Source organism: Tyto alba, unplaced genomic scaffold (genome assembly GCF_018691265.1).
Source record: "Tyto alba isolate M040663 unplaced genomic scaffold, T.alba_DEE_v4.0 Super-Scaffold_26, whole genome shotgun sequence".
NCBI lineage: Eukaryota > Metazoa > Chordata > Aves > Strigiformes > Tytonidae > Tyto > Tyto alba.
This window is the reverse complement of record NW_024881300.1, coordinates 2,512,171-2,537,699: the sequence shown is the minus strand read 5'-3', so window position 1 is coordinate 2,537,699 and position 25,529 is coordinate 2,512,171. Positions and strand designations below refer to the sequence as shown.

Below are 25,529 nucleotides of genomic sequence, written 5' to 3'. Positions count from 1 at the left end.
CTAATCCTTGGGAGAAATGTAGCAAGTAACAGGCACTGTCTGGCCTGTGCTTGTAGAGAGAAAAAAATGCCTCCAAACTAATTTCAGTGATTATCCCACCCAGTGAAGCATAATTAATTTGTGGGTCCCAGGGGTTTAGTCTTGCATCAAGTCCAATTTGGTGTTTCCACTAGCAGCAGGGGTGGCTGAAGGGGGAGTGAGCCTCCCGTGCCTCCGACAGCGTCAAAGCTTGGAGCAGCACTGAGCACTCGGGAAGGCAGAAGTGGGATTGGGAAAGAATTGTGGCAGGTTGGAGGAAGGGCTGGACAATTGCCCCCTTTTTTTTTTTTTTTTTTTTTTTTTTTTTTTTTAGGTAGGTGCTAACTGCAATAACTGCACAAACATGGGGGAGAGCAACAAGCTCTGCAGGAACGACCTGGGGTTTCTGACGCTTCGAGAAGCGAAGATGTGCCAACAGCATCGCCCTTTTGTGAAAACCACGTATGTCACATCGGGCTGGATGAGGAGTTGTGCATAAGAGGCACGAAGCTCCGCTTGCGCCTGACACTCATGAGGTTGAAGCAGGAATATCGTCTCGTTTGTCCACAGCTCCCTCAGAAGCTAAATACTACCGTGGCCCTCTGGTTATTTCCTGACATGGATGAGCAAAGTGCTGCAGGGCTGAGCTATGAGAAAAGCTGAAACGAAGCAGGGTTGAAACTCTGCGTGTCGTGCAAATCAAACATGAAATACCAGGCTCGTGTTGCTTCCTGAGCTCATCGAGAAAAAGTGCTGAACGGTAGCGGTAGCGAAGCACCCGACTAGGTTCTCTGCAACAGCGTTTGGTGGAGATGATCATCAGTCGGGAAAAGCAGCGCTGAAGTTTTGGGGGACCCACGGTGTTGGAGGGAGGCAGCTGAGCCTGTTTGTGTGCAAAGGAGAAGGTCTCAGCGCCCTGCGTGGAGGCTGAGCCGGGGTTCGGAACGGTGCCCGCGGCTGCATGGGAGCGAGCGGTCTGTAGCTAATTAAAAATTGGAGCAGCTCCTCTGCATGGACCGAGGAAGAGTTTTTCTTCTCCCTGAAGTGGTGAGCTGGAGGGCCAGGATGCTGCTGGGAAAGAGGGAGAGGGCGTCCCAGCAGCTCGGCTCACCCCGGCCTCGCTCTGCAAAGCTGGGGGCTACATAAATGTGTTTTATTGCTTGAAGTGGTGAGACTTAAACGGGCTGCCCGCTACAAAAGCAGACGACTGCAAGCACTTAATGCAGTACCCAGAGTCTGAAAGCCTTGCTGGTAAAATGCTTAAAATTTGGCAATAAAGGAATTTCCACCAAGCCTGTGCTGCGGGAAAGGGGCTGCTGTTGTAATAAGCTGCTGGGGTTATTGCACGGGCAGAGATGTCACTATGTGCAAAGAAATACCTCTTCCTTGTTTAACTTGCTGCATGGACACGGTAAGCATAGGGCTTTTTATGAAATGCTTATTTAATGGTGGATTACACAGGATGGTAAAATCCAAGGTTGGGAGGAAGTTTCCCTTGAGCACAGGATGCTCGGCAGAAGTTTGTGGGCTGCTCATCAGAAAACGAGTCTCCGGAGAGCTGCCAGGGGTGTGGGGAGGAGAAGGGAACTGTAACCCAGCTCCACCGCTCCTCTCTGTCCCCGTCCCGCGACGGATGGAGGAGCAGAGCCAGCTCTCGGGCTGGGCTAGCTCTTCACATAACTTCCACTAAGCCAAACGGGCTGCCAAGCACAGACTGGATGTTGCTGGCTTTTGTTTTTAAGCGTTCCCAGCTGCGTGGCCCCTGGGTGCCAGCACAAAGCCACTTTCCTGAGCGCCGTGTCCCAGCGTGACACTCGAATGCAAGAGGTGCAGGGATTTTGCCAGCTGACCCCTCTCTCCCTCTCCTGCCCTCGTCTCCCACCTGGCTGACGTGGCGGTGGGTTGGTGGCTGCCGTGGGCTCCAGCTTGCTCACGGTGGGCAGGATGGCTGGTGGCGTCCCCAAAAGAAGGGTTTTGCCCAGGCAGGATGAGGCAGCCTGGGGAAGGGGAGCAGTTCTACAGCTCTGATTCCCCGCAGCTCACTGAGCCAGGGCTGACCCATGGAGTGTCGCAGCATCCGGGCAAAAGCTTCTGGGTTTGGACCGTTGCTGGCTTGAGCCGAGAAAACTGATCCTGGAGTCAACCAGGCAGAGGAATTGCTAAGGGATTCTCCTTGTCCCCTGTTTCCATCTGCCACTGGAAGCAAAGCTGAGATTTTGGGGTAAACCCATCCCAGGAGTGTGCTGTGAGCTGGCCTGGTGAGATCCTGCTGCTGGGAGACTAGGAGGGAACCCGAAAAGCTGTGGTTGCTGAGCTGGTGGTGGATCTGTGTCCCACTGCTGCCTCAACCCAACCCCTGGACAGGTGTTTTTTTTTACTGTGAAATTCAGAGGTCTGGCTGCCAGGGTGGCAGGAGCCACGGTGTTACCAAAATGCTGCTCTGACAGAGGCTGCATGATTGCAGACACAGCTTTTAGATGATCCAGGGCCAAATTCAGCATCCAACTCCCCCTCAGTGCCCTAGGAGGAACTTGTAGATCCCATCTACAGTGGGATCAGCCATTGTAGATCCTGCTTTGGGGATAAGATCTCTCTTACAGGAGCGCCCGTTTCTTTCCATCCCTATGAAGAAAGCCCAGAGCCCTGAGCGAATATGACATGCCAAATCCCAGCCCCAAAACAAGTGTCCTGCTCTGAAAGGGCAGGAGGTGCAGCCAACCCACCATACCCTAAAACAGTCCCCCCAAATGTGATTTTTCTGCCTTTGTTCAGCTGCCTGCTCCCTCGGGGGTACCCCCCCCCCCGCCAGCCCAGGTGTCCTGCCCTGGGACCAGCTGCGGGCACATCACCCCTCAGCACCCAGCATGGGGAAATAGGTTTTGTCTGTGTTGATGGGGTCTGTTGCCTGTCTCCAGAACGATGCAAGCCTTACCGGCATGATCTCATGCTGTTTTGGTAATGTGAGCCCTTGTCCCTGAGCATCCTAGCTTGCTGGCAGTCAGTATTCAATAATTTGTGGAGATTTTTTTTTTTTTTTTTCAAGGAGCCCTTCAGTATTTTTCCTTCATTATTCCATATGTGGCCCCAAGTTTTCTTTACTGCGTGCTAGTCCAACCTTGCTCTGAGCGCCATTTCCTCCTGGCCCTTCCTCTGTCTTTTATCACTGGGGCAGCCAAGAGTTTCTCAGGCTTTCAGTGACTCTCCCCAAAACCCCTCCGAGGCAGATGGCGCCGAAAGCTCCACCTCACGGGTGGGAACCGAGAGATTCAGGGCAAAAACTTCCCACAGGTTCTGGATACCTGCTGTGGGGGACGCGGCGCTGGGCTTCCTTCCTGTCCTGGGTTGAGTGAGTGGTGGAGTTTTTTGGTGGCAGGGGAGGGGGCTATCGGGGCGGCCCCCTGTGAGAAGCTTCTTGAAGCTCCCCCAGCTCCAATCCAGCTCCACTTCTGTTTGGGAAATTGAGCCCATCAGCTGCGCCTCTGCGATAACGTATTTAAGAAGGGACGTGGTGACGGGCAGTCGGACTGGTGAGGAGGAGTTGCTGCAGCTGCGTGAACACCAAGGTCAGTGGAGGAACGGAGGAAGAAAGCAGGGGGGAAGTGTGCCAGAGCAGAGACCCCCCTGTGCCCTGTGGGGAGGTGGCAGGGCGGCCCCCCCCGCCACCCATGGAGATCTACGGTGGAGCAGACATTGATTTATGGCCTGTGGCTCCTGCTCAAATGATCAAGGTTCTGTGCCCGAAGAAGGCTGGGGTCTCATGGGAAAAGGCAGCCCCACTGCTGTAATTCAGCGCTGGGAGGATTGCAGCATGCGGGGGAGTCCCATGCCGGAGCAGCTCGGGAAGGGCTGCAGCCGTGGGAGGGAATCCAGTCGGAGGAAGTTAGTGACCCATGACGGAGCAGTGTGGGGAACGCTGCGGCCCGTGGGAGGAATTCAAGTCGGAGAAAGTTTGTGGAGGACTGTCTCCTGTGAGAGGGGGACCACGATGGAGCAGGGGTAACAAGTTCCGGACACTCCCCTTCACCGAAGATGAAGGAAGTGGCAGCGCTGACTGCACCCCCCATTCCCTGCCCCTGCGCCCCTGGGGGAGGAGGTAGAGATATCGGGAGCAGAGCTGAGCCCGGGAAGAAGGGAGGGGTGGGGGGAAGGTGTTCTCGAGATGTGGCAATGCTTCTCACTGTCCTATTATGTGTTGTTAGTGTCTGTAATAAATGTATGTTCTTTTTTTTCTTCCCCTAACGAGTCTGCCTCTTGCTCGTGATCATAAAGGGGGATTTCCCCCCATCCCAGTCCTATCTCGAACCCCAAGCCTGGCTCTCTGTTCCTTCTCATTGCCGGAGGGGAAGGGAGAGAGAGCTGCTGCATTGTGGTTGGCTGCCAACCAGGCCCAAACCACGACACTTCCCGGAGGTGCGAGTGTGCCCTGGGGCACGGGTCCCGGCACCCCTTGCCAACGGTGCTGGGCTCAACGGTTTGGCAAGCGCCGTCCTGGGCGGCTGGGCCTGCCGCGGGGCCGCGCTGGCTGTAATGGCGGCCGGGGGCCCATGATGGCGCCGGGGGCTGTGATGGCGCCTCGCCCTCGTGCGGCGACGAGAGGCGCGGCGTGGCGCGCGCGCGCGCGCGCGGGGGGCGGGACCAGCTCGAAACACGCCCCCTCCGCCGGTGGGGGGCGTGGCGAGGTGACGTCACCAAACGCGCTGATTTGCATACGGCGTGCGTGCCGCTGGGTGGGCGGGCCAGTGGCGCCGGAGGTGGCGGATCCAAGATGGCGCCGTGGGGACGTGTCCGCGGCCGCTGCCCGGGCCCGGCGCTGCTCCTGCTCCTGGCGCTGGCGGCGCGGCCGGCGGCGGGCGGCCCTCCTCCTGCGGGCCCTGGCGGTGCCGCCGCCGGCCTGGCCTTACCGGGGCAGGCGGCGGGGCCGGGCGCGGCGGGACCGCGAGGTCCCCGCGGCGGCGGCGGTTCGGGCAGCGGGTGGAAGCTGTCGGAGGAGGCGGTGTGCCGGGAGGACGTGGTGCGGCTCTGCTCCAAGCACAGCTGGGCCAACAACCTCGCCGTCCTCGAGTGCCTGCAGGACGTCCGTGAGGTGAGGGGCCGGCCGCCGCGCCGCGCCGGGCCTACCCGCGGCGGCGAACAAAGAGCGGGGCCGCCGCTCCGCGGGGCGAGCGCCGCCCGTCCCGCCGCCCCTTCTTTACCTCATGATTTTGTTTTAAAGAGCGGGGGTTTGCGCGCAGGCCGGCCGCGCTTCCCGCGCTGCGCCTCCGGGGCTTCGTGTGAGGGGGACGGGCGGGCCGGCTCGGGAAGCCGCCCGCGGGGGTGGCGGCGGGGGCAGGGGGGCCCCTCTCCTGCCCCCCCGCAGCTCTTTTTGCCCCCCTGGGCTCTGCGCTACCGCCCCAGCAGCCTCCTCCCGAGAGGGAGAGGTCTCGGTAGGGTGGCTTTGTGTTGCCTTTGGTGCCTTACGGGCTTGTTCGCTTTCAGAGGTGTGGGGAGAGTCCTGCCCGCGTAGTGGTGAGGAAAGGTGCCTGGCTGGTAGCAGCACTGACCTGGGAAGGAGTTTTTTTTTTCAGGTTCAGATTCCCACCTTCGTGTAGAGCTCGGCTGTAGGGGGGGATGGTTTCCAGTGCTTGCTTGTGCGTGTATGAAACTAGATATGCAGTCTTCACACCTGGCTTAGACTATACACGGAGGTTGGCCAGGCAGTCTGTGTTGCTCCCAAACATCTGTCATGAGTGTTTTAAGTGCATCTCAAGAAAAAATAGAGTTGCCACCTCAGAGTCTTTTCTAGCTTCATTCATTCATTTATTCATTCTTTGCTGGTTCTTGCTCAGTTTGAAGAAGCCTTTGGGGAAGTGGCTTTGGTGAGCTGTTTTGGTGGTGAGGTCTGTTAAGTCTTGGCTTTTCTGCTGTGAAGTCCAGGAATGTCAGGCTGGGTCACTTTTAATGGTTATTCTGTTATTGCAGAGACAGCAGATGGCAGTGACTTAATGGTTACGCTCATCAAGGGAAGGCTTGAACCAGTAACTATCAGTGATTAATTCCTGGCTTAAAATCAAAAAATAATTTAGTTTTTTTTTTTAATTTAACCTCACATTTTAATTTTGGACAGGTAGTTTAGAAAGGCACTTGCAGCAGACTTTTTAAATGAGTCGAAGCACCATCTGTCAAAATTACAAAATGCGTTGATATTTGCTTTATGAATAACTTTATTTCTTATTGTTTCTTCCACCTGCCTGGGACCTTTTGGACCCCCTGGTAGGGAGGCACCATCTCCGAGATCATCTCGGAAGCTGTGCTTACAGGCTGTGGCTCACAGACGGCCAGCCTGCCAAAAAGGCAAGCTGGTGGTGTTCCTTTGGTTCCAGTTGTGTGGCCCCTCCCTTCTCTTTTCAGAGTTGTAGTGCTTATTGGTTTTCTGCCATTTTAGAGAGGTGGACCTTTTTATCATTTAGTTTATCAGCTTTCTGCTGGAATAGTTTTGTCATTTACTGAGTTAAACACAGAGCAGGGTTGGGTGCCGGGCTAGGGCACAGGGGTGTGCAGGGAGAAGCAGAAGATGAAGGGATGCTTTGCATTGCACTTTATTTTCAGCAAGTGCAAGCCCTTACATTGGTTCTGCGTATCTCACAAGAACTCCTCTGTCTTTTGAATGTTATGTCTTGCTTATGGTTTTCCTTTTCCTCTTTCAAAGCCTGCCTTGTTATCTAGTTTGCTGCCTGTTGGTCTTGTTTAGCTGTAATGCTGTCTGATACCCAGTGCTGAAGGTGAGTCTTTTCCTGGGATGACATCCCAGGCATCAATAGGACATCCTGGGGTTTTGGATTGAGTTTTCTCTTTGAAGGTTCCTGTCTGCAGCCTTATCCTTATTTGTCTGTCAGCCTGTAAAAGAGCACTGTCAGCTGCTCTTAGGCTCAACAGTTTGTTCACCTGCCATAATGCAGATGTGACGGGCTGTATCCTGATGTAAAAAAAAAAAAAAAAAAACAAACTTCCCAGAGTGCTGCTCTGAGAAATTCATTTAAATAATGGACTTCTGTGTATCCCTACTATTTAACTCTTAGACTCTGAGCAATCAAAGTTGTGAGGTGTAAACGGTGGGTGGCACATCGGGTCATAAGGAGTGAGGTCAGATGTTGTCTCTGATGTTTCCTTTTCATTGGAGGTGACAGCAGTGGAAATAAGTGACATATTAGGTGTTACTGTTGTTGATACAACTTTTAATTTTGACTCTATAGCATCTGACAGCTTGTTTGGACAATATCAGAGCAGTGACAATTACATTTTTAAATTAGTCTGTCATATTAGCTCATTTAAAAAAAAGTTGGGCTCTAGTAAATGGAAGATTTGGGGGAGTTGCCGGGTGTGTGATAGCATCACTGAGGACAGTATTTGGATGCTGCTTCACTACAAATAGAAGGTAAGATTTCTAGATGTGGTTTGGTGCAGAAACAGCCTTTTTTCCATTGATGTTTAAGATGATCTTTTCTCATAAGAAATGTTCCTCTGAAGTGGGGAAACTTTTAGTTTGAAACTGGGAGTGTTACTGTTATCTGTTGATTTTTCTTTTTAGTGTGATACAGAAAAGCTAAGGCACTATTAAATCTGAACAACCGGGGTAACAACTACTTGAAACCTTCCTTTAGAGTCCATAAAGTATAGAGAAAAGATGTGCTGCTTGTGTTAGCCAGTGTGAATGCGATCGTATTAGTTCACTATCTGCTGATTTGTTACCATGGATGTCTGTAAGTCCTCCCTTACTTTTGCTGGGTAGTTCTCCTGTATCTAAAGAACAGGAGCACTGTGTCTGTGGTTGGCTGGTATAGCAGCCTATCTTGTAGGGTGAATTCAGCAAAGAATAGTTTGAAGGAAGAGAAAACAGTAAAAAAGCCCAAACAAACTCAAAATCATAAATTTGAAAGTTTTGGTTTTGAGAGGTTACTTGTAGAGTGTCAGTTTAAAGTATTATCAACACAGATATTTAAGCACTACATATTTTTAGTATTTTTTTAAAAATTCAGACCCCCAAACTGATTTCAAATACTTTATGACTGGTTTTCCACCAAGTCGATAAAATGCTTAATTGACATAGCGCAGAGCCCGCTTCTGCAGGTGCAGAACTCTTCTGTGTTCCTGGTCGTTCAACTATTTGAAAGATAGAGAAATAGAGGGACAGTCATGCTTTTCTGCTTCCTTTCATAGTAGAAGAATGGGAAGGATGCTTCTTAATTGGAGGAGGTAGTGATCAGAGTTAGTGAGCTTAAACCTCTTTGACTACAATCAGAAAATAAAATCAAGAACGTCTTTCGGTGCATTTTCCAGATGGATTCATTTCCTTTTAGTCACAATTACTTGTGCACTGGATACGTTATTGTTTTGTCACTTAAATTTTGTCATCAACATTTTAATTGTTATCCCAATAACTTTATGCTAAGATTTAAAAAGAGTGGGGTGATGTATACTTCTGTTTTTCAAAAATGTGTTTTAAAATGTTTTTTTTTTTTCTGAAGGTGTTTTGACTGCTAGCCTGTTTCTAGAGAGACTTCAGAGCTTGCATTTCACTCAACACAGACCATGGCATTTAAGCCCTTTTTTATGGGCTGCCTATTAAACTAATTTTCATGGTGGTTATAGTATAAAGAAACCCATGAAATATTAATATATTTGCTAGGTAAAAATTTTTGAATGATTAACGATGACTTGCACTTAAATCATGAGTGAGTTGTTGAATTTGAGGTAGGAAACATTAGCAGGTATGAAAATACTTTAATCAGTGTAGCTTTCTTACTTGATTTATTAGTGGAGCATAATTTTACTGTTAAAACGTACCTCAGATCTGATTACTCAGTGAATTAACTTGGTGTCATAATTGTTGAACTTTACTTGCATTGCACTTGCAAAGATTATGTAATATTTAAAGCATTATATCCATCTATATAATGCTAGTTCATTGGAGGCTAAATACTTTTTCTAAGATCAAATAGCTTAAATTGGGATTAGAGATCAATGTTTTGACCTCCTGCTACTAAGAACTGGCATGTTGCTTCTGTATAAATGTTTCATTCCTCACTCTGTATGTTCCTGAGCTCTTTAAGTGGTCTGATAAAATAGTGCCAGTGAAATTACCTAAGTTTTAAAATTACAGATGGAAAAGAGAAACCAGACGATAATGCATGCTTAGTCTTTATCTCTTTTGGTAATACTGTAATTGTAGGAACAGTTATATGTGCTCAGTCCCTGTGCTTGTTTTCTGTTTTCTTGGTAAAGGGACTGGAAATGTGAAGGCATCCCTGAAGCTTTTTGGTTGCCTTGAGGTGGATGTGTGATCTGTCACCGTAGCTCTGTTCCCCCCCGCCCTTTTATCTGTGTAGTTTGAGTTGAAGGGCGAAGGTTTTATTTTGACTCAACATGCGACATTATCTCATATTTGAGCACATACTCATGTTACTTCCAGCTCTCACAGCATTCCCGTGCACAACTGGAGGCTGGCATTTTAAGTACCTTTTTTTGAGATGTCTGGGCTGTGGAAGCAAATGACTGTTTACCTGTCCGGAGCTGTAAGTAATTGAGGGCTGTGGATTAAACATAGCACGGGGGGGGGTGGCCTAGTTTTTAGGAAATGCAAATAGTGAAGGCACTGAGTTGGCCGTCTCCTTCAGTGTTTATGGTTTGTTTTGGTCCCATAAAACCTCCAGGCGTTCTCCCTGGCGTTCAAGTGAGCTGTTTTGAATGGGAACTGCCTGTTTCTCAGGATGGTACATATGTAGTTGTGGGATGAAGGCTGTTCTGGTTCTCTGATCATTACTATTGCAAAGGAGTAGGCAGTTAGTATTCCGGTGATGCTCTTACAGTGCCTACAGCATTATAATCTGGTTCAGATACCAACTTGCAAAGGGATTTTTTTTTTTAGAGGCAGTGATCAGAAACCTGAAAAATGTACCTTAAGCTTTGCCAAGGGTTTTACTTACGTTCTCCCTTTTTTCTAAGGGATATTGACCTGGTGATGATTCAGAGCCACCTGTACAGAGCACGGGAGTTTCAAGAACTCTTATATCCTTAAGGAAGAAAAAAAAAAAAAAAAAGGAGAATTCTTACCCATAGTTGAAGTTGACCTAACCTCAGTAAAAATGTGTTGCAAGAGATGGAGTTAATTATTGGGCTGTTAACTGGGTGCTAGGCTCTAGATGAGTTGAAGCCTGGGCATCTGCATTAGAAATTTCCAGATACCATGCTGTCTCATACTGAATTTAATGAAGAATTTACAGTGGTTAGTGGCAGAGGCAGACTAATTTGGATGGTTGAGACTGGTCCCTTCAGTTTCTAAAATTCATAAAATGGAAGGTGGATCTGTTGAAGTCAGTGGAAGGGAATGGTAGGGCCTAGGAGGAAGGGATTGAGGCAATTAAGTTGTGAAAAAACAAGAGCAACAACAAACGAAAATGGTGGAGATGAGGCTGGAACACTCTGTAGGTCTTTCTCCTGAGCTTGGCTTCTTAACTGAGATTAGCTACGTTTTTGTTCTGAAGTTCTTGTTTCTCCTTGTGTTCAGATAGCGTAAACCCAATTTCCTCCAGGCTTTTGTCGTTAAGTCTTAAAGTAAAATTCTAAATGCACTTTAAAAGTCTGATCTGTGTTTGGGTTACTTGAGCATCAGCCTCTGGCTTCATCTCGGCATGTAGCAATATTTAAAATTACCCTTTTCGTCTTTCTAAAGCCACATGTGAGCTGACTAGAGGGTAAGATGGCCTCTCTCCTGCTAGGTCCTGGACTTACTGTCTTGTGACCAGAATATTAAGCACAGGTTTTTGGTTCTTCATATCATTAGTGATATTAATGGTTGCTGCACTTCTGCTTATCTGAGAGAGTTATTTTTGTAGGGTTTGGCGGGGTGAGGAGTAGACTTTGTTTTGGGTTCGGTTTTATTTTGTTGTTTTGTTTGGAGTGTTTTTGTGCTTGTGGGGTGGGTTTTTTTTTTTCTGTGCTGTTCTTGGCAGACTGATACTTGTGGTGGGTAGTTATGTGTCAGTTTGGCTTAATAAAAGGGGTTATCTTACAAGTCTGCTTCCTCTGGTGAGCTGGCACTGCTGGCCTGCTGCAGCTCTGAATACCAAGGAGAAAAGGAACGGAAATACAAGGGAAGAAGTAAAGTTTGATGCAGGCTGTGCAGTCTGAGCTTGGCTCAGGATGAACTGAGAAAGCTGTGTGATGCTGAGGTCTGGTTGTAGGGAGGTGAGTTACTGATCCAAACAGCTGAATATGTTAAAAAGCAAAGAGTCGGTCAGTTCTGACAGTAGAGACTGGTCCAGCTAGATTAGGTTTTCCCCATTTGCATCCTCTCCTTTCTCATGCTGGAGGAAAGGAGATCTCTCTAGCTCTGGTGCTGCTTTGGGTTGTCACGGTTGGAACAAAACGATTCTAAGCAAATCGTGTGCTGCCTTTGTTTCCAAATATAGAGGTAATGTCTAGATGTTCTTCACAGTGTAGCTTTCCTGCATGGGAGCACTGCTTTCTTGGTGGACTTTGTTTTGGTCTTCGGAAAGTGTATGCTTACTCTTCGAAAAGCTTTGCCGTTATTCTTCCTAGTAATAAACCCCAAAGAATTGGATGAATAAAAGGTCTAGGTAATTTCCTTTTTAATTTAAGTCTTGCCTCAAAATAGTTTTTTGATCTTCTGACTAATCTAGTTTTAAGGTCTGTGAAGTTGGTTGCTATGGTATTAAAAGATTTCAGTTCTGTTGGCTGATCATTTTTTGTCATCATGGGATACTTTCATTTTCCGGATGCTTAGTTTATCAGTACCCGTAGCAGTGCATTAGGTGAGGAGCAGAGATCCTCCCTTCCATGAGTACCAGCTTGTAACATGATTCCTACCTCTCTTCATCAGGACAGTAGATGAAAACCCATGCTGTTCTATTCCCGAGCAGAGGTGGCATTCCTAAAAGCTGCGTCCTGGCACGCTGGTGTCTGAATGTCTGCAGCTCCGAGCTGAGGAATTTCCTTCAGTAGTTTGAGAGGTGTATGTTTTCTCCACACTGTCTTTGTGAGGGTGTAATGCCCGAGTTTTGGTTTGGTTTTTTTTTTCCTTTAGATAAGTGTATCTTGTAGGTCTTACAACTTTGTGAGCTTAGATGTCATGCGTTTGTGTTAGAGCGCGTTACTTGGTTGTAATGTCTAAAATTTTACCTTAGCTCCAACTGTACATTTGATGCCTTTAATATTGTCAGTGCTGTGGCTTAAGACTAGTGGTACAATCCTAATATCTCCTTTGCCATGTAACAACGTAGGGACAAATGAACATTAATCATGCAGGACAGGAATGTTCATTACCTGCACTTGGTATTATTTGCATCTTTGCCTGAAACAATGTGTAAGAACTGCTGAGGTGACAGAAAGGTAGTATTTAATGTAATAAGTATTCATGGTTTCTCTACATGCCTGAAGCACTTTACGCTTTTGCAGTTAGTGGTAGAACTATGTGTTCTTCTGTGAAAAACTTCTTGTAGTTTCCTTATTTGATTCTCAGGAATTTTGAGTCTTTTCTAGAGAACACAGCTGGTTACGTGGGTATAATTAAGTACTTACATGTAACAGGATAGGTAAATAACAAATAGTTATTCCAGCCCTTCTGTACAAAATCATTCAGGCAAATGTGCTGTCTTTTGTTTAAAAAATAATACCTAGCTTAATCTGATGGCAAGTTTGCTGTCTAGATCTCTTGAATCTTATTAGGAGGCTCACCAGCCTTTATCATGCTCAGTAATTTGCTAATTGAGACTTTCTTTTATAGACTGTCCTGTTAGTGCCTGGTAAAATAGTTTCCACCAAGTGAACTGCAAACAAACTCAGCAGAGCATGCATTCTTCTAAGTGTTGAAGTAATTGCCCTACAAAAAGTTTTGATAGAATTAAAAAAAAACCAAACCAACCCAAACCTGCTTGGCTTGTAGACTTTCTGTAACAGTCCAGGCTTGATTTGAGCTGAGTCAACTTTTGTTACCCAGTTCTCAGCTGAGTAGAAATAAGATCTGGAAGAGGCTTACAATAAGCTCTTTCATTACCAAACTGATCTTTTTTGCTTATGTCAGTGTCTCTGGCCTATCTACATATGTCATAAAACTGTAAAAACTGCGTCCTTTCAAGTAAAATCACTGCAATACTGCAGTTGTCATAATTTACCACATGAATTGTTCATGAGACTGCAAATCTTTAGCCACGGCCATGGCTAAAGAAATCACTATTAATGTGAGCCTCTTACTGTGGAATTCAGACAGGCCAGTCAAAATCTGGTCTCCATCGATACAAGGTCCTGAGCAAATACAGGTGCAGAGAACTGTTGACCATGAGTTTTATTTGTCAAGCATTTTATACTGCTATTCATGTATGACATTGCTGACCCAGCTGCTTTTTTTGGTTGTTACTTTTGAACTGATGCTATGAGCACTGTATTTTTGGTGCTTCGATATTTGAGACATGCAAGAGGTGAGATGCTGGGTCTCTCACTGTAACACAGCTATTCAAATTCATGCTGACATCTATCTTATCTTACTGAAGTCTGTAGAGTTGACTCTGCACAAGCAACGAGTATGCTGATGCAGTATTTCTTGCTGCCAGTCTTCAGACCAAAGGTTGTCTGCTTTTCAGTAACGTACACACGTTGTAGCTAGCATCATTAAAGAAGTGCGGAAAAGTCAGAGTTGCGTGTTATAGGTGAAACCAGAACTGCTTAATGAGTAGTGTAGAACAAGATACAGGAGAATCTTTTTAGTCAGCGTGGAGCTGGAGAAACTAAGTATGCTGTAAAGTGTGGTTTGAATGGGAGGTTTCTTATGGCAACCTTGATGATCCATTTTTTCTGCTTAAAACAGTGGGGTGAATTTTCTGCAACTGTGTGTTCTCAGGCCAAGATTCAGCAGGATAAGAGGGTCAGTGTTTGCTGGAGGGAAGTACAGGTTAGAAAATACTTAACAGCAGTTGCTGCTGGAAAACACAGCTGTTTGAGTCACTATTTGCAGCAGAAACAAAAGATCTTGTGACTGTAACATTGCTTACTTTTTTGTAACATTGCTTACTTTTTTACCTGAAGGCTTCCAGGCAGTGATCAGCAGCCATCTTTACTTACTTTGATTAGTGGTATGAAGCAACATTATTTTTTAATGCCAAAGAAGAAAAAGCTGAAGCACTAGTTTGTCTACCCTGCATTTTTATTAAACAGAGTACTGGAATGGGACTTCTGTGGCAAATGCTTGTTCTGTCTCTAGGAATCCCAATGATAACAGCATCATCTGGGAAGGTGTGTTACTAGGGGTTGTACTTTTCTAAAGACTCTAAAGGTGTATGCCTATTCTAATGGTATAGTTAATAGCCTTAATTAGATGTATATGTGCAAAATACTAGTGGGAGGGATGCAATTCTGCACTTTCCTTGCAGAACACAAACAAAAACTTGCTGTGTTTCATATTTTTGCTTCATGACCCTTTACCTCTGCTTTAGCAGGCATCGAACACATGGTGAACCATCACTGATAATACTTTCCTCTCTGACTACAGAAATAGCAGCAGTGTATGGAGCAGACTTTCCTGGAATAATGCAGAGTTTACTGTAGCTCAGGTACTCAGCAGTGTGGCTCGAACTCGTCCACATCAAACCCCTTTCATGTGCTCTGAGGCTATGTTGGCTTTCTTTCTTTGAGCAGCTCACAGGTAGGGCCTACACAGAGGGGAACAGCATACAAACCACAAACTACAGGGTGTTTTGTTTCCCTACCCTCCTCCAGGCATTTGTGAACTCTTCCAGCATCCTATTGTATAAAACCATAGTCTAAACTTGTTCTGCTAGGGAGAGTGCTGATGGAATTTAAATTCTTCTTTTTGTATGTCAGCTCTTCCCAAAGTAATTTCCTCAAATACTTTCCCCCCTTGAGACATTCCAGTGAAATCCACCATGACATTGTCTACCTTACTCACTAGGGTGTACAGTACCTTAAACTTGGAATATTTGCAGAAGGCATTTTCAGAAAACTTTCTAAGAATGCTGGAGAGCTCAGGTAGGCTGTGTGGTGTTGTCATGCAGCTGGGGGGGGAGTATTGAACTTGGATTTCTCTGCTGTGTAACTAAAAGAGAAGGTGAAAATGAGTGCTTCAGTCACTTTACCTGCTGGTTGTTGGCCCGCCACAGCTGTATTACTCAGTGTGGTGACTGAAGTGGCTTAAGGCAAATAGAAATAGGCAAAAACCTTCCTACAGCTTAGAGTTGTACATCATGAATAACTTTAAATAACATGGCAGCATATTGTCACCATCTTAAAGTGATCTTTTGTCTGCTGGGAGGTGCAGTTTTGTCTCTGACTGTAATCATTCCTGCATTACCTTATGGGTTCACTGATTTGGAATTGGGATCCTCTTTAGGAGATGAAAGTTTTGGCTTAAAAAAAAGCCCCTCTGTGAACCGAATACTGAGCCGTTCAAGCAGAATGGTAAAAAAGGAAGGTGTTAAGAGCGGGGCAAGAGTAGTTTATAGCCTGTTAGACATGAAAATGTTGGACAACCTCTGTATATCTTTGAAACTTTGTTGTCTCAAATTTTAAGGCAGAGTATTATTTCATATAACTTGATTGTTCTGATCTTAAATTGGGCCAGAAGAGTCTTTCTGAACTGAACTTTTGTTCTCAGGAACCATTTAAAATAAACTTGCGGAGGCTGGCTAATGTTACAGTTCACTACCTTGGGAACCATGTTGCTGAAAGTACTTTTGAACAGCCCTTTAGGGCTTTGGCACGTTTTTCTTTAAGTTATTTGTTTGTGTGTTGCATGCTTTTTGTAGCATTAAAAGCCATAAAATAACGTGAATCAAGAGGTTAGCTTTGAAAGGTATCTAAAATAAGGCCTCAGAGCTGTTGAAATATTGCATGTGAGTAGAATTTGAGCAGTGTGAGTACGGTGCTGTTTGCTCCCATATTTACAGAGCTCATTGTCCTCTATAGTAAGTTCATCAGTTTGGGCCCTATCCCATGGTAGCACTATTTTGGGCATGTTTTACTACATGTTCAGACCTGAATCCAGGGCTTCAACAGTGAGCTTGCTTCTGTGTATACCAGTGAATCTGAAACCATATGGACAGGGGAGCTGTGTGCATCGTCGGTAGATCAGCATTTTCATAGGAGGAAGTCAGAGTAGATGGAGAATTGAACAGTGGCACAGCCACTTTCCTGGTCATGAAGCCACCTGGAAACAGAAGGATGATGATGTCAGGGTTATTCTCCTCTCTGTTTTTAGAAGCTGAGATGCAGAAGGTGGGGGGATCCAGTCTTGGGCAGACAGTGCTCTTTGCCACTGCTTCCCTGCTGGGACTCAGACTTCTTCTGGGATACTAGAGCAGTGGACTCGTGTTCAGCATCTGGGCATGTACCCATCCTTAATAGTCAAGGTGGACACTTCTCTTGTTTTGCTGGTGTGTTTTTTTTTTTTTTTTTTTTTTTAAACACAGAATTTTTCATACTCCTTGTTATTCAAATGTCAAACCAAAGCTATGCTGGCCAAATCATCTTAATTAAGTCTTTCCAGATCAGGGTACAGGAGCTGTTATTCTAGCTTGCTCTTGTGTGAAAAGTACTTGTTTTTCTAGAAATACGCTGTAATGTTCTGTGATACTGATAAAACCACAGAATTGGCCTGATGACAGTGAATACAGTAGCTATATATTCAAATGATTGATTTCAGAGAGAAGCAAGTGAGAGATAACTATTACAACCTCTTGGATTGCGTGACATACTGCTGAGATTTTGGCCATGGAAGTATTTATCCTGCAGTTCTGATGTTTTTGGTTGGATGCTGTAACAGTAGAAAGATGTTGCCTTTCCCTGGAAGAGGTACAAGATGGGGTGAATCTTCCAGAATAACAGTGACTTGGAGTGCATAGAAACCCTTTCTGTCCTGGTGTTCCAGGTAGCGGTAGTTGTTAGCAGCTGCCTTAAAGTGCATCTTGCTCTGAGGACCGCTACAGCCCCAGTGCAAGGGGAGAAGAACTTCTTTGCCATCAGTTGCCATTCCTGTAGTTACCCCTGTGGATATGCTCTTAATTTGCAGCCTTGTCTGTTTTCTGTCTGACTGGGGTGTTCACATTTGTTCTTTTCCGGGTCTGGCTGTCCAGGCTGAAAATGTAAATCTGATGGCTATCCTATAAATCTGACAGGTATCTGAGGTTGGTGACATCTTGGGCTGGACCTGGATGAGAACCTGTTTTATGATCCTGTGTCACTTTGGGAGCTGCTGGCTAAAAGAACTGCTTTGGTTTCCTCAGCTGCACTACGTGGTAACAGTAGAATAGTATACAGGCTGAAAGTGTGGGCAAAACAGTGAGTCCGTCTCGGTGCTGTGAACAGAGGTGAGGTTTGGGTATGGGTTTTTTTTTGTTTGTTTGTGTGTGGTGTTTTGGGTGCTTTTTTTTTTTTTTTTGCTTTTCAGCTTTACATGTTCCATAACAGTTGAGCTTCGCCTGTATAATCTTGGGAATGAGTAACATCTCAATGGTGCGCAAATTGCATATTTTTTTAAAAATTAGTCTGTCACCTGAATGAGACATAGCTATGTTTGTTTTTCCTTACCAAAAAAAATATGAATACGTTTAACATTTACTGGCAAGACTTGCTGTATCAGAAGGTAACTGCACTAGGCATAGATCTCAGTTACTTGGTGTTAGAACTTGCTAGCTCTAATCCATGGAAAGTGCTTTTTGAAAAACATGGAAGGGTTTTTTTTGCCTGTAACATATGAGAATCTTAAAAACATTGTGTAGGATTGAAATGTTGCTTCATCGTTCTTCTGGAGCAAATCTGCAACTTGTTTTAGTCCGAAAGGAATTCTAGGACTACAAGAACAGCAATATGCTATTTCTGTACCAAAATGCCTGAGGCTCATGTCAAAGAGAAGTGTGATTTGGAGTAGGATATTACTACCCTGAAGACCTTATTTGTTCTTAGATTTGATATTCATGTGCCTGGTAAATATTTGGGATTTGATTGCCCTAGGCATTCATCCTTCAGGAAAATCGGAACTGTTCCTTTTAATGTGACAGAGACCCTGGGAGCAGCTGTGGAGGAGGGAAAAGAGGCACAGGCAACTTGTCCTCAAATTCTCTAGACTATGTGTCTTGCTAAGTTTCTCACACATGTTTATGAAGTCGCACATAATCTGCAACAAGCTGTGGATCTGCTTGAGAGTGTAAGAGCCTGAGGTCGTGCGTGATGGATACTGCTCATGATTTTGGGAGTATTGCGGCGCTCTGTCTTAGCCTTGCCTGTAAGACTGTGGACACTGAGGTAGTTTTTATCAATGAAACTCCCTGCTCGCTGTGGAGAAGAAAGCGCTTGTTGAAGAAAACAACAGATAAAAGTTATCAAAATAACCCTTGCTCCTTGGAGAGCTGCCAGTGGAGTGGAGAGGGAGGCCTATTGGTCACACTTGCATTTGAATAATATGACATAACATAATATGAAACAGTTTAGGATGAATGGAGCAGGGGGACTGCACTTCCAGCCCCATAGGCTTGCTTTGTGTTCAGAGCTTGGCTGCTTGGGTAGGATGAGGGGGATTTAAATGTAAAATTAAGCTTAATAGTTTTAAATCTTGGCATGTGTCAGGCTTGTCCAAGCATAAATAAACAGAGTGCAGAACTAAAATGATGTGCATCTCTTATGTGGATGTCTTGTAGTTGAACACTTGCACCTATGTGATCAGGGCCTAATTTTTTATAAGATGTTTGAAGTTTTACAAAATATCCTAATGAGCCTAAACTGCGACTTCTTTTTTCCTCTGAGCTTTTTAACAAATTGTGAGTAATCTGTGTTTTTTTTTTTTTCCTTTAAATAAAAATAAGATTCCCCAGTTAACTTCATTTAGACTGCTTGACCATTTACTTACTGTTGAGGTAGCCACATCCCAAACGGTGATTTTGCTGAAGTGTTTCAAATAGTTTATGCTGTAAATTTGAGGCAATGCTCTAGCAGATAGAGGCAGTGGCTCCCTCTGTGGAATAGCATGAAGAGGCACCTTGGCCCATCTGACCCAGCCGCAAGGTCTGCAGCAGGTGGGGAATATATGCTAAAGATGTGTCAACAGTTACAGCTAAATTGCTGCGTGAGCATTTGGGATTTCCCTATTCCTGTAAGGGGAAACAGCTTTAGCTTGAATTTCTTTATTAACAGTCTCTTTCTTCTGCTTATGGAATAAGCTGACCTGTCTGGTCACTCACTGAGAAATGTTCCAGCATAAGTTTCTGGATGAGGTGGTCAGCTCTTCTGAGGGGGTGGTTTGTCTGGATAAACCCTGGTGCATGTTCAGTATAGCTTTCAATTACTAGCTGCAGCTCTTGCACCCTAAGCTCTTACTGCAGTTGATTTGCCTCATTTGTTTCCAAGCTGTTTGGTTACAGAGCTCTTTTCTGTTTTAATGCTTGTTTTTGTAGAAAGGATCATCTCAGGGATGTATTTGGCTGGTTTGGGGAAGGAGTGGATAGCATGTGTTTCAAGTGATGGAAAATTTAGTTTGTCCTCTTCAATACTGCCCACCGTGGCATTCAGTAATGACAGTAATAGTATGGGCTAATTATATGTGTATTTTAGGCTTTTCCTTTCTGAACAGAGCATTTTGTTTATCGTGTGTCAGGGGAGGATGGTTAAAAGGTTCTAATGAACATTTCCTGGAGGTTTTTTGGGCTTTTACAAATGCCTTGTTTGTAAGGTCAGTATTCCCTGGAGGTTTTCATGCCTCAGCCAACCCTAGCTCTTGTCCCACTTTTTATGCTGTCTTTGCGTTGCGTTAAAACCTCAGCAGAGTACTTCAAGAGAGACCATTCTCTGAAAAGCCATTTCTCATTTTATTCTGTCATGCTTTGTGGTGCTTCTAGGAAGAGTGTTTTCGGGAGAGGCTGAAGTGTGGTGGCTTGCTGGCTAGGTGAGGCTGCTTCAGGTGCTCAGCGCTCAGGTTAAGAGTCTTGGAGCTGATAGCTTAGAGAACAATGCTCTACCATTGCATGTTAACATGTATATAGGGAGGTAAAAGTGAGGTAAAACAGAACATGCAGCAGTTCTTGTGCAGGGAAAATGGGAGCTGGTTTCGGTGTATTTGTCTGTGAATGGCAGTGCTCGGGAGTGGCTTCATGTGTTTCAGTGGTCCCTGCTCCAGATATGCTCACCCTTGGAGAGACCTGGACAGTGTCAGCTCATCCAGGTAAAACCTTGGGGGCTGAAGTTGCATGTCAAGACCCTTTGGAGGAGCTTGATACTAAAGTCAGGAGGAGAAATTATTTCAGCTCCCAGTAATAGAAATAGGGCAAAGACTTGGTGAAGCCTTGGTGGGAAAAGATGTCCATATTATGGGAAACTGGTCCTAAGGGGGGTTAAAATTTTTCACCTGTGGCACATGGCTGTGTGAATGAATTCAGATTAAATATCTAGGGAGGCTAATGTAGGCATGTTTTAATGAACCCTGGCTAATTACTCTATTAAGTTCTTGATCAATACCCAGGAGACCTCAAACTGCTTGCAGATTGTTTTTTAAAAAACCCTGATATATATATATATATTTTTTTTTTTTTAATCTTCTGCATATAATCAAAACAACTGGAGGCACTTGGTTTGTAGAGTTCTGGTTCACCAGACCTTTACCTATTTGGAGGCTATCTGTAAATTAGAGCTGAAGACTTAAGCACTTGAATTAATTATGAGGTTTTGATGGGAAGTACAAATGAATAAATGGGCTTGAGACAGCAGATAGTAGGGGAGAACATGAGTTTTTGGAATAATTTTTGCTATGTGTATTGAAATGTGTGGGATGTTTAGTTGGGTTGCTTTAATGTGGTCTGTTTTTTGCTTTAGGGTTGGAACCAGTTTCACATGCTGTGCAGACCAGACGAGGCAGATGCATGTGGTTTTATAAAAGAGGAAAGAGTTCTCGTAAATACTTGCTGGCGTATGTATGTTCTTAAAGTGACCTATATAAGGACCACCTCTTATGTTATCTCAGAAATTTGATTTTCTCCAGAACACTGTGTATGAATTTCAGTGGACTCAACATTAGTATTAAATAAAAATGTCAGGTAGCCAGCCTTACTCATGAGGGATAAAGTACTGTCTTTAAATTGGTTCATATTAAGGAAGTTGGAATATGTTTAGTCTTTTCTGATTGAGCTAATTAGCAAAACTATTGCATGTTCATAGTTAATACATCTCTGTGTGTGTGTGCAAATGGATAAGGAATGCAAAACTGAGATTATGAAAGGTAACCCTTCAGCAAACAGCCTGCAACAGATCTCCTTGAGTTTTGTTCCATTAATTCTTTGCAGTATTCAGTGAGAAATGCCAAGTCTGTCAGACAGATGGCTTTTATTCTTGTGTATATTCAAGCCATTTCAGCCTCTGGTATCCATTGGTAGCAGCATTGATTGTATCAATGGAAAAGTATCTGTGCAGCCTGCTTTGACTTGCATAGTGAGGGAATGACTGCGCAAACAAAGGCTTTAGGCAGCCTGTCAGATGCATTAATGCTGTATCAGTGGAAGCCATGCCCTCATCCTGTACTTCATGAGAAGAAGCATGTGCCCTGTAAAAAGGAATTTAGGAGCCTAGTGGTCTCATTAAGGGAATCCCAGGTAGAGCATTTTCTGTATAAATGAGCATCAGGTGGTGCTAATTTAAAAGCACCCACCAACCCCAAGTTGTAGGTCTTGCTGAAGATTATAAACCATCACTGACATCCACTGAAATTATTTAGTGGTTAATGGGCCAACTGAACAGATTGTTTGCCTGGGAGCTTTTCAGCATTGAAACTGGCATGCAGTTCAAAGAGCCAGTTCCTGAGGTATGAGCAGTCTGTTGAAAATATTTTATTAGACCCCCAGAATCTGTTAACTTGGTAGAAGCCTTGAGAGGGATGTTGTCACTCACAGCCAGAGAAACCAGAGCCCTGCTGGGTCTTGAACTTTGTAAGAGAGAAGTCCCTGGAGCAGGCAGTTAGCAAACAGGGTTAAGAGATAACATGGAAATCATGGGACTTTCTGAAGCAGAATCTAGCTCTTCGTCCTCTTACAGAAAACCAAATGCACCCTTTTAATGAATCTGAGATCCTCTCTCCAGTGCTATCTGAAAGCAGCAGTTGTATTATGTTGTGTTAGCAAATCCTTGAAGTTTCCTTGAAGTTTTCAGAATGATCAGAAGATGTAAAAATAGCCGAGAAACTTTGTTCTCCATATTCCTTTAGAAATGAGTGGGAAAGTTGAAATTTTATGCTTTAGTGTAATTGTAGAGTTCTCTTTCCATTTTACATACCATTTAATATTGTTGCTGTTGTGGTTAACTCTTGTCTGTATTGTTTCATTGTTGATACAGCTTTTGTTTAAAAAAAGAAAAACTCCCTGTTATCAAGAGGTTGTTCAAGCATGATGAGAGATAAAATTAACTAGCAAGTCAGTGCTGTGTGCTCTGAGGAGTGGCTTCAGATGATGGCTCATATTCCTGTACTAAAAATTACCTTAGGCAGTGATATAAAAAGACAGGGGTGGGCAAGAGAAATCAACTAGAGTGAAACTTTTCATTCAGTGGTGGATATAAAAGGACAAGATCTAACCTTATCAGTAGAAGGTGTTGGGTTATTTTTTTATACGCAGGAGTCTAACAAATAATTATTTGATAATTATTGTTCGTCAGTGCTTTCCGTGCTCGTACAAGGCATAGCCAATCTGACTCATGGGCTTTGCAGAGCCTTTACTGAACAGCTTCAGTAAATGATTGTAATCACAGTGATTCTGTCCTGCAATCTTGTAGTTAGTCTCCAGCAAGGTGGGGATCAAATATGGACAAGATTTCTAACCGCTGGCCTTACTGATTATTTTTTTAATATGCTTTTTGCATAGGTTCTCCTGGCTGTGCTAAAGGAAGAGAAATGTCTGTACCGCTGTGGATCATATAAAAGCCTTCACACGTACTGGCAAATCTTTTGAGAATAGGCAAACATGTTTTGTAGTATTACTGCAGTGAATTTCTAGTGCAGATCCCATGTACAGGCTGAAGGATTTTCTCTCTGTGTAATTTGGTGTCTGCTTGGATTTCCAATGGTAGAGTTGTGCTGGCGAAAAATCATCTGTCTGTTTGATGTCATCCTAAGAAACGTGTAGAAAAGGCCATAGCCATTCAGACTCCCTATGAGCAAAAGTGATGAGTTAAAACCCCAGTACTATTACTGTGTTATCCTTTCTTGCTTAATTTTCTGTAGTTCCCTGGCTAATAACATAATCGAATTTTAAGTTTTCCTCAACCTCTTAAGTACTTGAAAAATGCATTTTTTATTTTTCTTAATGTGTCAGCTACTGGCAATTGTATTCATTGATGTAGGTATTATTAAAGAGGCAACACAGCTGGTGGTCCACAGCTTGGTATATTGATGGTTCAGTTCAGAAATCTGCTTAATTCTGTGTTAAAATTGATGTCTGGATGTGTTGCTATATGCAGACTCCTTTGCAGGCTGTCTGAAAGTAGTTCAAAAGCTGTTCCTTCTTAAAAATCAAAGAGAACCTTGCAGCCAGCTGAGCTGATAGAAAATCCTTTTCTTGATCTCACAGCAGCTTTACATTCTCCTGCAAGGATATCCTGGACCACATCTTTGGAGCTTTAGTTCATTCAACTCAACTAGAATGTATTTACATGAAGTGCTTTCTGTGCTGTTACTGGTTTACGAGGAGCCTCCTGTGCCACAGCTTGTTGCTGTGTGCTTAGTTGAGTTACCAGATGAGTTGTGTGCAGGATGGAGCTGTTAACTGAGTTCCTGATTGAGCTGGAGGTTGCAGGGTGGACCCAACCTTTGATCAGCCATTAATTTAAGCAGTGCAGCTCCTCAAACAGTTGCATTTGTGATGGTGTTCAGGGTGCCGGTGTGAACAAAGAGCCGGAGATTCACAGGGGGTATGTAGAGACTGGAGCAGGGTGGATCCTTAAGCCTGGTTTGAACCATCACGTTTCAGTGTGTTTGGTCCCCAGAGTGGCAGGCAAGATCTAGCAAGTCCCACAGGCAAAATGGTCAAGGAGCTGGGCAAGACTTCTTAAACAAGTCTCACTTAAGAGCATCTATTATAAGCATGAAAAAATGTACACGGAGCTCAACATCTGGAAGTCTTAAATCAAGTCCATTGGCTATGACTTTGCAATAACAATTCAAAATTGAAAATACAATACAGTGTTGAACTGAGGTGCAGCCTTGTAATAGTATTGCTCTGTTTTGAAACCATGCGGTTTTTGTATGATAACTTTAAGTGATCAATCTCGGAGGTTCTGGAGAAAATGAAATAGGAGTCTTAGAATCTGAGGTGCCCGTGAGTCTCATGTATGAGAAAAAGCAGCAATAATTCAGTTTTACTAGACTTGGCAACATAAGACCCCTAAAACTAAGCTGAAGGGGCATTTGATTAAGCATAATACTATAAGTATTAGTGTATAAAAGAAGGTTCAAAGAGAAAGGATGCTACAGGGTGCATTTCCAGGTAGTTAAAATGTCCGTAACACCTTCTTTCCTTGCTGCCTTCTCTCAATCTTGCCATTGTCAGTGAATGGGACTGCTGAGCGGAACTGGATGAACATGCAGATGGGAGAGCTGCACAAATTTAACCAGTTGCTAAGCTTTCTTTCTGGCATAGTTTACACTTTTCTTTCAGACTTAATTCTGTTTAATTGTGTACTGTGGTAGAACTGGAGGCTTTCTGGTTAGACTAATTTGCCATTATATTCTTCAGAGTTGTTCAGACTTGCTGATTTGTTTTGCAAGTCTCAAAAGGTGTCTGATACTAAACCAGTTGTAGTGATCTGAGATATGCATGTACTGAAATGGATGCTCTTGGTCAACAAAGGACCTTGATTTACAGTGAACTTCTGGGTGGCTTCCAGACAGATGAAAATGTGCTTAAAAGGGATATAGACTTTATGGAAATGCTTCGTTGTCCTTTCTAGTCAATACAGAAAGGTTGTCTGGTGCAATTTTCTGGTGACCTGTTTCTAATTAACATGCAAATTAACTGCTTGATGCTGGAGATGGGGATTGCAAATACCAAGTGCTAATCCATGTTAGGCTGGGAAATCCCTGGCATCTGTTTAAACTCCAGCACTGCCTACCTCACGTTTGCTGCTGCCTGCAGAGTGGTTCCCTCTGGAGGAAGAGAGCTTCTTCAACCTGCTATCAAATGGCTCCTTTGTCTCACTTTAAAAAGAACAGGTTTTAATTTTGTGATGTTGATGTCTGTTGCCCCTGGTAGGGAGTAATCTGTGTGCATTTACAGCCTGCTTCACCAAAACTGGCTGTCATGAAAATGGGCAAGATGAGCTACTTCAGATATATTTCCCTGGAGGAATTGCAGTGTTTTGTGAAAGAACTTATTTCTTTGTACTACTGTTACAAATACCAACTAAATGAAGAAATTAGCATATTTATTAATGCTTGTCATTGCTTAAAATTTAGTTTTTCATTAAATGCTGCTGTACAATTTATA

The 25,529-nt window shown here is 44.4% G+C and overlaps 1 protein-coding gene across 1 annotated transcript in view; it reads left to right on the top strand.

The window, feature by feature from the left end:
• The first annotated feature begins 4,756 nt into the window (after window positions 1-4,756).
• Window positions 4,757-25,529, top strand: part of GLG1 (golgi glycoprotein 1) — an 82,396-nt gene continuing 61,623 nt past the window's right edge. Inside the window, exon 1 of the mRNA XM_032987461.2 lies at window positions 4,757-5,101. Within this exon, the coding sequence (XP_032843352.2) occupies window positions 4,784-5,101 (318 nt within the window). The 5' untranslated portion in view covers window positions 4,757-4,783. The remainder of the gene's footprint in view (window positions 5,102-25,529) is intronic.